This window comes from Alligator sinensis, unplaced genomic scaffold (assembly GCF_000455745.1).
Source record: "Alligator sinensis unplaced genomic scaffold, ASM45574v1 scaffold820_1, whole genome shotgun sequence".
NCBI lineage: Eukaryota > Metazoa > Chordata > Crocodylia > Alligatoridae > Alligator > Alligator sinensis.
The window spans coordinates 914,479-932,584 of NW_005842428.1; the positions used below are offsets into that span (position 1 = coordinate 914,479).

The window sequence follows — 18,106 nt, forward strand, 5'->3', positions numbered from 1 at the left end:
GAAAATACTGGAAATCATGAGTTTTGTATAATTTTAGTATAAAACTGTAAACTTAACTAATTTGTTAAATTCAAGGCCCAGATCCACAATTCTGTGGATGACTCAAGGCTGAGTTTAGTTCATAGTGAAACCAAGTGAAAAAAGGATCCTTTTAGGCCTTGAATGAAACTATCACACTATTCTAGTGTAGTCCCATATAACTGAGGTCTGTGTAGTTTAGTGGAGGTCTTCCAAATGAAGCCATAAAATCAAAGTCTTATGAAAAGAGAGACTGCTCATTTGTGACTGTTGCAAAAAGTGCTATATAGACTTGGAAAGTATAGGGCTTTGCTCTGGTATCCTGGCTAAAGTCTCCCCTTCCCTTAATATTGTATGGTGGTTATGTTCACTGTTTTCTGTCTTACTGATTGATAGCTGTATGCAGGTAGGAGTTCAATGTATTCCTGTATTTGAGCATAAAAATCTGTGGAACCCTTCAAGGCAAAGTGCGTTATATTGCATTAAATACTAAAGACCCTTTCAGGGTATTAAAATTATCTGCCTTTATTGTATTGTCAGTTTACATTTGCAAAACACTCAGTAAATGTAGTAGTATGATCAGACAGCAAAACAGGACAGAAGATGGGTGGTACAGTATTCAGCAAGAGAAAGTAACTGCTTAAGCCAGTCCCAGTAAAAAACACTCAAGCACTGGCTTAATTTTTAAGTTAAACACATGCCAAGTGAACTAAAGGTAGACATAAGAATATATTTAAATGCTTTGCTGGATAAGGGCCCAAGAACTTGGCCTGCTAATCACTGCTTTAGAATTGTAAATGGTCATAAAAGTATTTAATTTATTGTAGCAAATTATGGAATCAAGACGTATTTTTAAATTTTTATAAAATTAACCTTTTTTAAATCTTTGTTACTTTGATGATACAAAAGATACCAGGGTCTTTTAATGCAAGTGTTTATTATTGGAATCATTACTTTTTTCCCTTTGGAAAAAATTTGTTTCACCTTTCATACAATTACAGTGTGACAGCATGACCTTCTATATGTCGAGTATCAGATCTCCTTTGTATCATTTGAAGATGGGTAGTTGTTTTTCACAAAATTTTAATTTCTCACTCCCATAATTAAGGATTTAGTAATAATTTGAGAAAGCGCCATTTTTCCACATACTATACCTTTACACTCAACTTCAATCTCTAGTGCTAGCATTATATTTTTTAAGAGATTAAATAAAAGCTCCTTCAGTCTGTAGTGCAAGTTATTGTATCATGGTTTCTTCTATGAAATTATCATTTTCCATTAAAGTATTGTGCTGTTCTTTCAGAGGGAGACTAATCATGCCATACAGCTAAATTTTTGAGGATCCTCACTGTTGCCAGAACCCTGCATTAGGCTCTGTGTTGAAGTTGGTTAAGGAGACACATAGTCTCGTTCAACAAGCTTTAGTTAAAGTGCCCCTGCTGCCTTTCTGAAATGTGGGGATGCTGAATACACGTGATGCAGAGGCTGCTGGAGCATGCTAATTTGCACACTTCAGCAGACTCACAGTAGACTCAATTAATCGAGTCTGCTCCAACACTTGATTAATTGAGTCTGCTCCAACACATGCTACTTAGCACACGTCGGAGCAGATCTCCATCACATGTATAGGTGCCCCCAGTTTCCAATTCAAGCCAGTGGGGGTCAGGTATTAAATACCCTTTGTGTCTTTGCAAATCTCCCTCAAAATATTTCCACAAAGTTTTCAATCTATATCATTTAAGTAGAATACTGTCCAAAGTAGCGTGGACTTTTTCCTGACCTTTTTTGTTTATTTTTGGTAGATCCACCAAAAGACAGTGGAGGGGCAGCAATAACTAAATATGTTGTGGAAATGTCTGAAGGCTTAAATGGTAAGAAATAATGTAGGAGCCTTTTAATTGTTCATAGAATTTTGGCATCCAGTTGTATCTCTGATATTTTAAATGCTTTAAGTATTAAGTTCATTGAGACCAGGATCATTTTTATGTGTGTAAGTATAGTAGGCATAACAGATGCTCAGTCTTGATTTGCACCATTGACAACTGCTATAATATAAATGATGACCTTTTCATACCAAAATTTGTTCTTTTTCTGACCATGGAAAGAAGTTGCCATTAGTGAGTTTTATATTGTATCCCACTGGTACAGATGTGGTTATCTGTGTTAGTTTAAACTCAGGCAGGATCTTACTTCAGAAATTAAGAGCCTTGTTACACATTAATTTTGGACAGCTTTTGGAGTTCTTAGCCCCTAGAACATCTGCATGTTAACACCTTTAAGTGTCTTAAAGCACTCATTATGCAGCTCAGAGTTATGCCACTCCAGGGCAGGGTTATCACTGATCTGCACAATTCAGTTCCTTTTCCAGTAACATGTGACCACTCCACAGATGTGCTGCTCAAATTGAAATCATCTGGTATCCCAGGATGCAGTTGTCGTTTCCCCTCCCCGCCCCCCCCCTTCTGTGGGCTCTCTCACCCTCAGCTGCTTAGTGGGGCACCCAGAGACTGGAACTATATCTTTTCTATTTTCCCCAGCCTCCAGGAACAGCGGTCCAAGGCACCCTACCAGCACTGAGCCTGTCTGGGCAGATGGCCACAGCTGGACCCCATACCTCCCCTGCCCAGTCCTTGAGGAGGCATTCCCATAGCACCCCCAGACCATGGCCAGCCCCATAGTGCCCCCAGACCTGGCTGGGCTCTGGCAAGCTCTAAGCTCCAGCCCCGCAGTTGCAGCAGCACCCAACTCTATGCACCATTTCCACATGCAATGGGGGGGGCAACGTTCAGAAGCGAAATGGGCAGGGGAGGCCAGGATCACGAGGCAGGGTCGCAGGGCAGCCCCTGCCCTGTGAGGGGAGTGTGCGTGGGGGGACTGTCTGGATGCTAGGACCCAGAAGCCAGCTGGGTCTGAGATGAGGGAGGAGGGGGCATGTACAGTATAGTTTGTCCGGACAGTGTGGTCTGTGGCTGCCCCTGCAGCACTCCACATGGGGCTGAGCCCTGCCCAGGGCAGCCCACACCCGCTGGCCCAGCCAAAGCCAGCACACACCGCTTACTGGCAGAATTACAGCAGCTCCTCCTGCTCCTGCTGCTCTGCTCCAGGCCAGGAGGAATCTTCAGCCAAGCAGGTCCTGCCCCAGTGCATGGGGCTTTAGCTCCAGGTCCTGACTGCTTTCCACCCACTCCACCTGCTCAGCGCAGGCAGCCAAGTGGATGGAAGGTAGCTGGGAGCTGGAGCCAGAGCTCTGCACACTGCAGCAGGAGCCATGCAGCTGAAGCTCCCAGCTGCCTTCTACCCGCTCAGCCACCCACACCGGGCGGGTAGAATGGGTGGAAGGCAGCCAGGACCTCAAGCCACAGCTGCCTGGCTGAAGCTTGCTCCTGGCCCAGAGCCGCATAACAGGAACAGGAGGAGGAGCCACCGCTGGAGATGAGGGGACCTGAGGAGCAGCCCCACTGATAAGCTGTCTGTGCTGGCCAGGGCCAAGCTAGCAGCCACAGGCTGGAGCACAGTACAGGCTGCCTCTGGTGGGGCTCAGCCCCATGCGGAGCGCTGCGTGGGCAGCCGTGAGCCATATCCAATCAACTGGTGGATTCCCCTGCCCCCTCCCCCACCACAAGCTGGATCCAGTCAGTTGGCAGGCTAGATCCAGCCCATGGGCCATGTTTTGCCCATCCCTGATCTAGATCATGCTATATTCAACTTGAATGAGTGCTTTCTTTGCATACATTAGAACCAGAAGTTACTGGGATTTTTTAATTAAAGCTTTAGTTCTGCAGAATTAGAATCTTTTATGGAGTCTGGCTAGATAAACCAAGTGACAGGGTATTTGTGGCTCATGCCCAGCCCACTAAGTTCTAGACTTCTATGTCGATTGAAAGCTAGAGTCTGTTGTCTCAGGTGCTTCTGGCTTTATTTTAGTGTTGAGGCATCAGGCTAACTTTTTCAAACTTTAATCCTATAAAGTGTAGCCATGCTGTATAAAATGAATATATATGATATAATTAAGGTATCTTTTCATGGGCTCTTTTTTTTTTTTTCAATTTATTTAGTTATAATGTTATTACTGAGCCAGTGAGCACATTTTAAACTGCTTTATTAAAAGCTAATTGTACCTTTTAGTTAATGGTAATGCCAAGTAACAGAGAAATTTCACTTCAACAAATCTACACAAATTTGTATAGGAAACTATCTTCATGAGATAATTAGATCATTTCCAGGAAACTCAAAGCTAGCTTTGAATTTTTCTGATAAATGCATGCACAATTGTTTAGTGAAGCTAGGATACCTATCGTGTCTGATACTGAACGATTGAGAACTACACCTTGGTTCATTGCACCAATTTTTAACCTTTCAGGAAACAAATGGGACATAATATATAGTGGAGCTACAAGGGAACATTTATGTGATCGACTAAACCCAGGCTGCTCGTACCGCTTACATGTATACTGTATTGGGGAAGGAGGACAGAGTGCGGTAATATTATCTAATGCTTTTTATGTAAATGTAAACTTGGATAAAACCTTTATACTTTAAGGAAGTCTTATTGTTAAGCTGTTAATATGAAATATTGTTTCAGAATAGTCATGCAACAATACGATGACAGGCTGAGACTACGATGACAGGCTGAGAGCCCTGGGGCTCTTTAGCCTGAAAAAGCGCAGGCTCAGGGGTGATCTGATGGCCACCTACAAGTTTATCAGGGGTGACCACCAGCATCTGGGGGAACGTTTGTTCACCAGAGCGCCCCAAGGGATGACGAGGTCCAATGGTCACAAACTACTTCAAGATCGTTTCAGGCTGGACATAAGGAAGAACTTCTTTACTGTCCGAGCCCCCAAGGTCTGGAACAGCCTGCCACCGGAGGTGGTTCAAGCGCCTTCATTGAACACTTTCAAGATGAAACTGGATGCTTATTTTGCTGGGATCCTATGACCCCAGCTGACTTCCTGCCCTTTGGGCAGGGGGCTGGACTCGATGATCTTCCGAGGTCCCTTCCAGCCCTGATGTCTATGAAATCTATGAAATATGTAACATAATAGCTATAATTGGGGCTTCAAGAAAATTCTGCACAAAGTTTTAGTTTCTTCAATTTTTTAAAGAGAAAAAAATATTAAAATATCATCCTAATACCTTTTCTGCAATGATGGATCAATAATAACAAATCTTTCTTTGTTATGCCTGCTTACTTCAACACAGTAACATAAATACTGGTTTCTCCTAAAGCCAGATCATCCATCTAACACTGAGTCTAAATGTTTGGGCAGTGCATTGAGTATATATGAGAGTAGGACAGGGCATGAATGTTTCTTCAAGCCACAGAGGAATATGTCTGCTTTTAATGCAGCAGTACATCTTGAAGGATCTGCAGAACAGCCAGGTCTCTAGGCTGTTTTCACTTCAGCATATACAAGGAGCCTTCATGAAGTGGCACTCTCTGCTGCCTTGTGGTTATGCTCAGCATCCTTGCACTCAGCCCCAAACTGGGGGGAGGGATTTTTGTTGCATGTTACATTCTACAAAGTAATACAGAAATGACAAATTCAACTTTTCCTTTTTTTAAATGGCATTTTTCCTTTTTGGTTGCCATTTTTACCTACCTTCACTCAGTGAAGTTTTGTCCGTACACAAAAGTTGCATGACCCATGTGCAGGGTTGTATAAATGCTTATGCAGGTATGACTTATTCCTGTCTGGAAGGGGGTTCAAATAATATTGATGGAAAGCAAATGTGTGCCATCTACACAAAGGTTGTACCAGTAAAAAACAAGAACTAAAACCATACCCAGAGTTATATCTTCATAAACACTCAGTACAGACCAGAACAGACCAAGATTAATTTCTCAGTGTCCACTGAGAAATGTGATTAATGTCTCAGTGTAGTTATCATTCACTTTTTTATGAAGTCTTCTGTGAATATAAATAGAGTATGTTACCCAGCCATTTAGACAATAGTTACATACTTTAGCTGGTATATAAAAAATGGTTGATCCTCTCAGTCTGATGCAAAGTGCTCTTGTTTTCTTTGTGAGTTAATATATATAGCTACATTTTTACCTTAAGTTTTTTGTTGAGAGTTTCTTTCTTTCCTGCAGGCTTCTGATTCTTTATTTGTACAGACACCAGCAGTTGCTCCTGGTACATGCCAGCCTCCCAGATTACAGGGCAGACCAAAAGCAAGGGAAATTCAGCTGCGATGGGGTAATTATTTTATGACTATCATTTATGAGATTAAAATATGCAGATTGATTTTTTTTAACCTTATATAATTTTTTTAAATTTTTGTTTGTGGGGGTTGTTTTGGGGTTGTTTTTTTTCAGGACCACCTCAGATAGATGGCGGATCACCTGTTACCTGTTATGGTCTGGAAATGTCTCCAGTAGAAACAGATGAACATAGAGAGGTTTACCAGGGCTCTGATGTCGAATGCACCATTAGCAGCCTTCTTCCTGGGAAGACCTACAGCTTTAGATTGCGAGCAGCTAACAAAGCTGGGGTAAGGAGGTAGTGTGAAATCAGTTGAATAGCATGCAGTCATTATTATGCCTGTTTCTTTTTCAAAGGAGCTGGTTTAAATTTTATAGCGTGTTTTCTTAATATGATCTTAATTAAACAATTTAGGGTGCAGACAGAAGTGCAGCTCCCCACTGTAACTGAGAATGCTTTGCAGGAAATGTTCTGAGTTACACCGATCCCTTGGACCAAACAGAAGTTCACTGTTGGTTCTAGGAGGGAGGGGAATCCAGCTGCTGACAGCGAGCCCGCAGCCACTTTTCCTTAGGAACAGCCCCTGCTCCCTCCCAGCCAGGCAGTTTTCAGAATGGAAGGGGAGAAAAGGAGCAGAGGGAGCTTATTCTAGGGGTTTGCCAGCTGGCACTGGAGGGCAGGGTGGGTGGATTGGAGTCCCCCAACCTGCCTGACCCTCCAGCACTGGCTGAAAAAATCCTAGACTGAATTCCCTCCATTCCCCTTCCCCACTCCCATGCTGAAAACAGCTTCAAGGCTGAGAGGTTGTGCAGACACAAGATACTGAAGCTGCTCTGTTTTGAAACGTCTTCAATGAAGGTTCAGATTGTTGCGGGATCAGGTTCTTTTAAAGCTCTTTGCAGCCATGCATTTCTTTTTGGCCATGGCTGTAGAGCACTTTCAGGGGCCAGATCGAGTGAAAATTGTCACTTCTGTCTGCACTCTTAATTATAGTTTTAATTGTTTTAGTTGGCTTATTGTTACATTGCAATCAACAGTTTAACACCAATTTGTTGTAAGCCTGTCTCATTTAGATGAAAGAAAGTGAAAAGAGCAGCTTAAATCTATATGCTGATGTTGATAATGATGTTTAGTCCTTTTTAACACTTTTTCTAAAGCACTGCACAGACTTCAATAAGTTTTCATAAAACCCCTGTGAAAAAGTAGGTAAATGATTTTATATGCTTCAGTTTGCAAACTGCTTGTTTTGTCTTGTGAATGTTACACACCTATAGAGCTTTTGGAGTACAGAAAATAGTGCTTTCTAGCATTTTCTGCATTTTTGTTTCATATCTATGAATACATACTTTTCTAGGTATAAAGGTACATTCTCTTGATGCTTATATTTGAGGATTAAATTAACTGCTTTAAAATTAACCAATTCTCTACAAGAAGCTTAGTTTTTATTAAATATCCCGAACTCTAGTTTTAAGATAAAATGGATGGATATCCTCAGTTCATTAAAGGTATAGAGGAGTCCACGTTGCAAAGATCAGTGTCAGTGTCATGAGAGGTACTAATTGGCAGGGTTAGCAGAGTTAGTGAGGTTGAATTGTTGTGGAGTTCAGCTGTAGCTTATTCAGAGTCTTCTGTTTCTTATAGATTAAATTAACACAGTTGTACAGCATTCTCTGATACACGTTAGATGTCCTATAACTTGGTTAGCATGACTTAAAGAAGACTGTCCTCTTACAAATTATAGCATGTGAAAGATCAGGTTTAGTCCGACAGCATCTACAATCAAAGAGGAGTATTTTGGTAATTCTGAAGAACACTCAGATGCTGAAATAATTCCTGAAGCCATGACAAGTTCTCTTATAAGCTACAATCACCCAGCATTAGCTGCTGGATCTTCAAATTCTGTGTACGGCTACTATAGACAAGACTTTAAATTCAAATCTTATAGTAACAATGTCATTTTTTTTAAATAGTTCGGACCTTTTTCAGAAAAATGTGAAATTACTACAGCCCCTGGGCCACCAGATCCATGCAAACCCCCTCAAGTTACATGCAGATCTGCAACATGTGCACATGTGTCTTGGGAGGTAGGACTATTTTGTTATACACTGCATAGTAGATATGTAATGTCTTGGTATTGTTGCCTTTTACCTTTGTATGTCAGCCTTTAAAAAACACTTACACTGTACTTAAGTACTTACTAGAAAAACATCGATCTGCCTGACCTACTTAATAACTTTCCATTAAAAAGCAAACATACAGTTTCACATATGTCCTCAAAGCATCATTCACCATTTTCTTCTGCAAGTGATGCCCCACTCATCTGGCCCTGTGAGCCAGATGATTGGCATGGGGCTGGTCCACAGGCCCAGTCCAGCACGTGGGGCTGTCCACAGGTCCAGAAGTATGGCAGCAGGATGAACCATTGCTGTTGCTTCTCCTACCACCAAATTTCTGGACCTGTGAGGAGCCACAGAGGCTGGATCTTAGTCAACCCTAACTTATGCAGTAGTTAGGGTTTTTGGTTGTAGCCGTGGTGGTCTAAGAACATAGGCAGGCAAGGTTTTTTGGGTAGATGTGATATCCTTGGAGTCCCAGAACAGCAGAGACTTCCTATGCCTGAAGAAAGGTGATTGCACCTGAAAGCTTGCAGAGAACTTTTTTCCAACTACTCAGCTGGTCTAATAAAAGATATCACATCTACCCAAAGAACCTTGCCTGCCATAGTTATAACTAGGTGCACATAGATACTTAGATGTGTACACACAAGGTCCTCTTGATCCTTTGTTTTTAAAGATGAGCCCATGACAACAGAGTCAGCTGGTTATAAAACTTAAGCAAAATATTGATAGTGTAGAACCCAAGTATGCTTGAAGATTGCAGGAGCTCAGACTTGCTCATAGTGACCTGTTTCCATCATATCCTGCATACTCCAGTGTCTAACAGTTCATTGTAAATTATTTGAAAGAAAGATTTCTGCCCGTCATGGCTCAGGGACATCAAATGCTATCCTGTTAAATGCTGTTTATATTCATTTACATGTATTTTGTATATAGCCTATTTCTCAATCAATGAGTCATATTTTTATAAAACCTGCTCTGGAGCTATGATTCCTTATAACACACTCTCCGTCTGATGTAGTATCTTAAAATACTAAGAGCAAGTAAAATGCAGAATTCGATTTCCATAGAATCCTGGGGAAAATAAGGCTGGAAGGGACCTCAGTCAGAATCACAGAGAATAGTTTATTATCAACTTCTTTATAACCACCCTTCATGTATTCAAAGATTCCAATCCAATTCTCCACCTGCATCCCTTCTCTACTCCAGACTAAATAATTCCAGTTCTTACAATTCCTTGGAAGTCACAATTCTTAGACCTATATTCATTTTTTTAGACTCTTTATAATTTGCCCATATCTCTCTGGAAGTGTGAGGCCCAAAACATTGGACACTACTCCAGGGGACATCTCACCAATAATGACTAGAGTGGAAAAATCACTTCAAGTCACTTGCACTATTGTATAGGTATTTTTTGCAACAGTATCACACTGTTCCCCTATTTCAGCTTGCACAATAACTCCCACTCCTTTTTTTTACAGTACCACAGCCAAGCCAGTTGTTCCGCAATTTGCATTTGTGTATTTGATTGTTCCATCTTAAACTAATTATGTTGCACTGTTCCTTATTGAATTTCATCTGTTTAATTTCAAATAATTTCTCCAATTTATCAACATAATTTTGAATCCTAATCCTGTCCTCCAAACTATATGCTTCCTCAGCAAGTTTCTTATCTACAAACTTGCTAACTGTATACGTTCAATTCTTCCTTCCAGGTTATTAATGAAGATACTAATCCTGTCATTTCTGAGAATTTACGTTGCAGTGCACTTAAACATTTGATAATCATTATAGAAATTACAGCAAGATCCTGTTCTACTTATTAGACATCAGAGTGTAATCCTATTTCACCTGTTTTACACTGTGAAAGATCATTAATGCAAAAGATGGGAGGAGTCTCCTTGTTTTCCATAGCTTAGTTTTATCACTAAGATGATGGCACTTGCAGTTTTTCAGAGACTCTAGTGGGGCAGAATAGGACTACACTTACATGCCTTACGTCACTTAGGGCATGTCTACACTGACTCTACACTGTTCTAGAGACCAGTACTGAAAAATAAGTCCTTTCACCTTGCTCCCAGTCTAGACACACTAAACCTGACTGGAGACAGTAAGGATGATCTGAGAAGAGTCCTAACTTTTCCTCTCAAGCACACCAGAGATTAATCTTCTGAGTAGCGACAGGGGGCATCCCAGGCGCATCCTCTGTGTTTAAGTTCCAAGTTTGGAGCATGTGAAACAGAAGCAAATGCACAGGGCTTATTTTTTAGGAGCAGTTTCAAGAGTGACATGAAGCCGGGGAGAAATGCCCATAGCATGCGTCTTCAAGACCAGTAATGTAATGCAGCATGATTTGTTCACATGGCAAGAAACTGGAGATCAGTGAAACCAGAGGGTGACTTTCCTATGAAATGAAGTTTCTACAGCTGCCTGGCTTACTTTTATGGTTTAAAATGCTATTTTCATTATACCACATTTCTATACAAAGCATCTGGAGAGTTGGTGAGAGCTTGGTCTGGTTTTTAGGCAGTGCATTTAACTCCTAACTATTTTTATTAATGTTAAAGGTCCCAGCTAGTAATGGAGCTGACGTCACAGAATATCGGTTGGAGTGGGGTGGTGTTGAAGGATGCATGCAGATCTGTTACTGTGGGCCTGGACTGAGTTATGAAATGAAAGGACTTTTTCCTGCTACTATATACTACTGCCGGGTTCAGGTAAAGTAGTAGAATTATTGTTAGTACCCTGCTGTTGCCAGATTTCATTGTGTTCATGAAAGTTTATTTTACTTTGCACTGGCAGGCTGTGAATGTTGCAGGCGCAGGCGCTTTCAGTGAAGTAGTTGCATGTATGACTCCAGCCTCTGTACCTGCAATTGTGACTTGTCTTCGGGGAATAAATGAAGATGAAGTGGAGAATCTGCATTATTCACCTTCCACATGCCTTGCTCTCAGCTGGGAAAAGCCCTGTGACCATGGTTCTGAAATCCTTGGCTACAGCATAGACTTTGGAGATAAGCAACCAATAACTGTTGGGAAGGTTTTGAGCTATTTTATAGATAATTTGCAGCCAGATACAACTTACAGGTATGCAGTGCAGAGCTGTGGCTTCCTTACTGTTGTATATAGAAGGAAAATAGCCTATTCCATTTGTCATTACACTGCTTACAAACACTGTCAAAGGACTAGTATGTAGCTATGGTCAGAAAAAAGACCATATTGCATGCCTTTCATAAATATTGGCCGAGTGGCTATTTATTTAATTTTCTTATGTGAATAAACTTTTCATTCTGTTAGTATGACAGAGTCAATGCAGTTCTAGAGAAGAGAAACAGGTTTTGTTTTGGGACGTACATCAGCTTCATATTTGTTAACTAAGTTCTGATTGAAAATTCAAATTCATTAAGACTTTATTGTTATGGCCAAAATTCTGCTAAAATATTGAAGAGAGACAGACCCCTCATATCTGTCAATATAAAATCTGTCCAGGAGAGGACTATAGACTGTGGGGTTTGGTCCTCTGTCATTAGTCTCCATGTCTGACCTGGTCATAGGTTGTTATATAGCATGATGCCATTTCTGCAGTCATTATTTTTGGTAGTAATCCAGTTAGGTAGAGAGGCCATAATTTAAGATTTGGGGTTGACTTTACAAAACTTTGGATTACAGTAAAGATCCACTTTTTTGGTTATATTCCATAACTTTATAACTTCTGTATAAAATATAAGCAAAGGACTGTACTATGTCATTTCAGGCAGCCTGTGTTCATGTTACAAATATGGGTACTTTGAAATCTTGTCCTGCTGAAATTTTATGCAAAGCTATCATTAATATTTCAGTGTAGCTAAGATTTCATCTATATGATGTCTGTATTATAGACAGCTAGATCAAATTTTAATCCTTTTTAAAAAATGCTGTCTGTAGAAATAAACCACTTCTGTTTTGTTTGTAATTATTAAATTGTGATATCAGCAGTTGAAAGAACTACTGCCTACCTTGCTTGAGCAAGCTACAAAAAGTACTAGAAAATAAGATGCTTACACCCAGAGGTATTTTTGTATTTTGTCCCACAAAGTTTCTTTTAGGTAATAAATTTTATACACTCTGCCAGATCCTTGTAAAAATAAACTCAAAATATAGTCTTAATGTCATAATGAGCTAATAAATGAACATACTGAAAAATAAATGGTTTTACTGTAATATAAAGGGTGTACAAAATCCTACACACACAAAGGATTCCACCATTTTGAAATCATGGCCTTTCATTGTTCAGAGCTTGGGTTACGTTTTTGCAATTGCCCAGCCTTTAATATAAAACAAACCATACGGACACTAGTTGGTGACATTTTTATGGAAAACAAGGTGACTTAGTCATAGACTATTAATCTAACCAAAGCTGCCTTTGAAGTCTGAAAAGCCTATAACTGCATAACTAACTTGTTCTCTTTCAGCCTCAATCCAATTTTTTCTTTAATTTAAAAAAAAATCTGGTCTATTACACTAATCCACAAGCCTGTAAACTGTAAACTTGCTGCAGGGATTTAAAAGGTTGTCACTGAGATGTCTGCAGAAAAATCAGGTTATTACAGGTCCATATCATGATTACAAGAACCTACACAGCCCCCAGCTACCTTTCCTCAGACTTTTTTTTTCACACTTCCCAGGTGGACAGTTTATATTTGGGGAAGACTCATGTTCTGCCACCAGTAACACTAGCTCCATGGCAGTCTCCCTGCAAGAGAGAAACTGGTGGCTACCCAGATGTCCTCTTTGCCCCACATACCATTTTCCTCTGTGGATTTCCTGCAACTCTAGGGACAGTGCTGACTTGGATCATTTTCATCATAGAAAGCTGAATGTTTATCTCTAATTTACTGCATCATTTACCATCATAATGTAACTTACAGTCACTAAAAGGGGATCAGACAATTTTGTGACTTTCAGCTTTTTGGCTGAATTTAGGACTGTTTGATATTCTAGACATGGCACTTTGATTCTTCATCCTGATTCCTGTGTGTTTAATCTATTTAAAGTAGCGTAGGATGAGTTAGTATTCAGAATGCCTGTTATGACTGACATATCCTAATGTTGAAGGACACCTGTATCATATAAAGCAACCATTCAGTGATATGGTTCTCTACTTCAGTTCTCTTGAATATGAATTCTGGAAATGAACCAGTTTTTCTTTTAAATCTGTATCCATGTTTATTCATTTGTTTTTCTTTTTGATTATTAGAATACGAATTCAAGCACTAAATAGTCTTGGAGCAGGTCCTTTCAGCCACACAATAAAACTGAAAACAAAGCCACTTCCTCCTCATCCACCTCGCCTGGAATGTGTTGCGTTCAGTTCTCAGACTCTCAGACTGAAATGGGGAGAGGGAACTGCAAAAGCATTGACTGACCCCGTTCAGTACCACCTTCAGATGGAGGATAAGAATGGAAGGTGAACACTATCTTTGTTTCTTGTCTCATGTGCTCTGTGTCATCTTTCCGGTAAGGCGATGCCAAGTGAAAGAAGATTCAGTACATTTGACTAGAACAAATGTAAGAAGTATTCTAGGAAGAAAGAGGAAAGAGTCTGATGTTTAGCACTGGAAAGTATAAGAGAATAAAGATGTGAACTATTTTATGTAGCTTGATGTTGGTATGAAGTGGCTTATCCCAGCATGCTCTTCTGTTTCCTGACATTTAAAAACAATATTTTAGTCTTCTTAAGTATTAAATCCGATCTGGTTCTGTTAGCTTGATGTGCTTTGTTTAGGATGAGGAGTGAATTCTCCGTTAGTTCCTACTGTTTTTACGTGGGAAAAGATTAATAGAATTTAATTTTAAACTTCTAGTAAAAAATATTCTGTAAACTAGCAGACGTTTTCTCCCTCTCTTCCCTTGGAACAAAACACAAATAGGGATTAGCAAAATACTCCTCTTATTAAATAACAAAACACAAAATAATACCATACCAATGTGCTCCTTTAATATGAGTCAACAAGCAGTATATCTGTAGCTTGCCACATAATTAGGGCTCTACTAAGTAGAAGTAGCCCCAAAATAAGAATAAATAGAAATGGGAATCCACGCAGCAGGGTATTTGTCCTCAGTACCACCAAAGAATAAGTCATATTCAACCTCCTCCCTCCTTCACCCCAACTCCAAAAGACATGAATAGGAGGGCTGGACCTGGTGATCTGTAAGGTCCCTTCCAGCCCCTAGCAACTATGAAACTATGAATGGTTGGGTGATGATACTGTTCTACAGTCGCTAAAAGAGAGAAACCACTGCTGCATCCTCGAGCCCTCAAAAGTAAAGATCAAACAGATTGGCCTTTCAGACCAGCCTGCCTCAACAGGCTAAGGGCATGGTCCTTTTCCTGGGATATCCCAAGTGCATTTTAACAAGCAGAAGTGGAAGGGCATTGACAGTGTTCTCATCTCCTTGCTTTATGTTTGGCAAAGTAGAGTGTTCTTGGTGTTTTTTGGGCCTTGTGCCTGGTAGTCATGTGAGAGGGTTGCTCTTGCAGTTTTAAGAATAGGTTAGACAAACACTTTTATAGAATGATTTAGATAGGAATCATCCTGCCTTGAGCACAGGGTTAGACTAGATGACCTCCTGAGGTCCCTTCCAGTTTTGTTTTTCAATGATTCTATAACACTGTGACATGATAGAGCACATACAACGTAGAAAACCGCTTTAAGCTTTGGCAACTGTGACACCCCTCCCCCCGAAATGTGAGCTTTAGGCCACATGTCACACCTTCCTCATAAAAACATGGAAGAGCAGTGGGAGGGAACTATAAAGGCTTGGCCCTTTCTTAGGTCTAGTGAGAAGTATTCCAGAGTTGCAGTTAGCTGAAATCCAGTCCTATGCATTTTTGAGAAGCAGAAAGGGAGGGGAAGCATCACGTAATACAAGTAATTCACAGTAAGCTGTTTCCATACTCCAAGAAAAAGTTACCATCTCTCTCAAGTACATGACACTATCAGAAAGTACCTTAGAGTTGTGCTTGCCAAGAGACATTCTGTAGCACTTTTTACTTAAAATTTTATTCCGAAGACCTGAGCAATAGAAAACTAGTAGGGCGGTGTGAAATGGCACCATTCCATTTCGCCTCGAGTTTTGACGGTTTGATGGAACAGCATTCCATTTCGAATTTCATTTCGATTCTAAACAGCTGTTCCATTCCATTCCGTCGAAACAGAAAGGCTGTTTCAACGTTTCACTGGGGACGAGAGTCAGCCCAGCTGGGCTAAGTTCGTCAGCCCAGCCATCCAGCGCCAGGGATAGAAAGAAGCCCGTCTAGTGCTAGGGATGGGAAGTCAGCCCAGCTGGGCTGAGTTCATTTCCCCAGAGCTACGGTCGAAACATTTTGACTTTCGAAATGTTTCAGCTAGCCTCATTTTGTTTTGAGGCTGTGTCGCAGCCCTTTGTTTTGTTTTGATTTTGCTGTTTCGACCTCGAAATGACTCAAAACAGTGTTGAAATGAAATGGCTGGCGAAGTTTCGCCTAGCCCTAAAAACTAGCATTAGAAACTGAACTTCTCGTTCTATATTGCTGTCAGAACATTATTTTACTTTTAAAGAAATATTTGTGAGTTTTTTGTTAGGTTTCATGAATAGAAGAAATTGATACGGCTGAGGTCAAAATAAAACAGGAAACCAGGAAGCAGTGGAGGAATAGTTCATGCATCTTCTTGTTGTTCCAGGCATGCAAGTTTCCATCCTGCTCCAGAATTGGGAAAAGGTTGCCCTCACCAGCCCAGCTGTAAATGGATCCTTTTGACTGCAAAGTCAAAAGTGGCCAGATACAATGCCTTGTTTCCAGTTGCTACAGAAACTGGTGTACCTTATCCATGCTAGTCTTATGAGCTGCTGGGATCAAGCAAACCTTAGAGTTTTTTAGATTTTACACACCCTTTCATCTGTTTAAAATCAGACATTTTTCTACTTTCAGGTTTGTATCCTTATACAGAGGACCATGTCATACCTACAAAGTACAAAGACTCAGTGAATCAACATCCTACAGATTCTGTATTCAGGCTTGTAACGAGGCTGGTGAAGGTCCTCTTTCTCAAGAATATATCTTCACTACTCCCAAATCTGTTCCAGCTGCCTTGAAAGGTAATGGTTTCTGATTTCACATGTTCTTTTTAAACTGTCATGATTTTTTTTTCTTATTTTACTTAATAAATGAATGTCACTCATCTTGTCTCATGATGAACAAGCTTGTAGTATAGGGCAGGAGTCAGTAACTAATGGCCTGTTGGCTAGATCCAGCCCACAGACACGGGGCTTCAGTGGCATTTGGCACTTTCCCCTTGCCACTGTTGGCAATGGCAAGTGCCAAAGTAACAATAGTTAGTGCCCTAGTGCCCACCCATCTGCCTCAGACATGAACTGGGTCACTCAGATTCACAACCTAAAAACATTGCCAATGGCTGGTTTAAGGACATTGTCAAATAATTTAGGCATCAACGCCAAATTTAGCTTTCAGATTTTTTTTTGTGGAAAATTTGAATGAATGTTCATTATTCAATGAAAATTCACTTCTAGGAATTTCAGCAAATCATCTTTATCTTGCAGTTGAACATAGTGCGCAGTAGAGTCCAGAGATTTTAGTAGCAGATGCATTAAAAAAACTTAAATGAAGGTATCATTAACATCTCTATGATTTAATGTAAGATTACGTTTTTCAGAGTTTACATGTTTTAGGTTTGGATACAAATCACAAGATTACATATCATGTACCATTCTATTAAGGTGCAAATTTAATTTTCTGTTAAAGTTAGAAGTAAGTTTGTTTAGTAGTATAATGTGGTATTCCTTTAGAAATTCCTTTAGGAAATTCCGTGGTGCAAATCTAACATTTTGAGGCTCCTGGTAACCTGGCTAGGTAAGGTCTCCTTAAATGCATGGGAGAAAACTTCCACTGATGATGCTCCATATAAATGTGTGCCACTATGTGCATATGTCTATATATAACATTTAATGTTCTGAAATCTACTTTACTGTCTTTCAAATACAAACAATGTATGGCTACATATGAAAATGACCATGTAAGAGAAAATATGTAAATATCTGTATTACTCTCATTGTTCATATTTTCACTTATTAACACTGTGAATATGAACTATGTCATCTTATATGTTCCTGTAACTAACTCAGTTTCCTCTCAGAAAACAAACTTAAGTTTGTGCTGTGCCTGGGAAAGTAAGTCCTTGACTTGTTTCAGGTTTCTGTAAATTTCTATAACATAAATGTTAGTAATATTTACAAATTGTTTTGATAAAAGCATCACTAAGTATATATTCTGCATAGCAAAAAATACAAATTTATTTGGCAGAAGCTGGCCCACTGCGGCAGTGGGCAGGAAGAGGGAAGGAGCAGGCCTCCTCCCTCCCTCAGGCCCAGGCCCACTCCTCCCCCACTCCCTCCCCTACCCCTCCTGTCCCCGCGCTGCCGCCGGTTGCCCCTGGCCCGCGGCGCCCCCCGCCGAGGCATGCCGGCTTCTCCACATCAGACCCAGGCCCACTCCTCCCCTCCCCCCATCACTGCAGTGGGGAAGGTGGAAGCAGGCCCAGACCCCAAGCAGCAGAAGGAAAGGGGGGAGCTGGCCCACACGTGGGGCAGGCCAGGGCTCCGTCCCTGCCTGCTCCCCACTCCCCATGATTTGTTGGCTAGTATAATATATTTACCTTGGTTAGCCTATAAGTTGTAAATCTACCCTGCCTTCTTCTTGAATCACCTGAATCACCAATGCTTTAAA

The 18,106-nt window shown here is 40.6% G+C and overlaps 1 protein-coding gene across 8 annotated transcripts in view; it reads left to right on the forward strand.

Annotated features, from left to right (window-relative positions):
* The window catches only part of FNDC3A (fibronectin type III domain containing 3A), a 215,434-nt gene that overhangs the window by 186,404 nt on the left and 10,924 nt on the right, over positions 1-18,106 (forward strand). For all 8 annotated transcript variants that reach the window (XM_025211750.1, XM_014522982.2, XM_025211754.1 and 5 more), the window contains 9 exons: positions 1,821-1,889; positions 4,379-4,497; positions 6,116-6,221; positions 6,341-6,516; positions 8,198-8,311; positions 10,912-11,061; positions 11,147-11,430; positions 13,580-13,789; positions 16,295-16,461. In XM_025211750.1, coding sequence (XP_025067535.1) covers positions 1,821-1,889; positions 4,379-4,497; positions 6,116-6,221; positions 6,341-6,516; positions 8,198-8,311; positions 10,912-11,061; positions 11,147-11,430; positions 13,580-13,789; positions 16,295-16,461 — 1,395 coding nt within the window. The remainder of the gene's footprint in view (positions 1-1,820; positions 1,890-4,378; positions 4,498-6,115; positions 6,222-6,340; positions 6,517-8,197; positions 8,312-10,911; positions 11,062-11,146; positions 11,431-13,579; positions 13,790-16,294; positions 16,462-18,106) is intronic.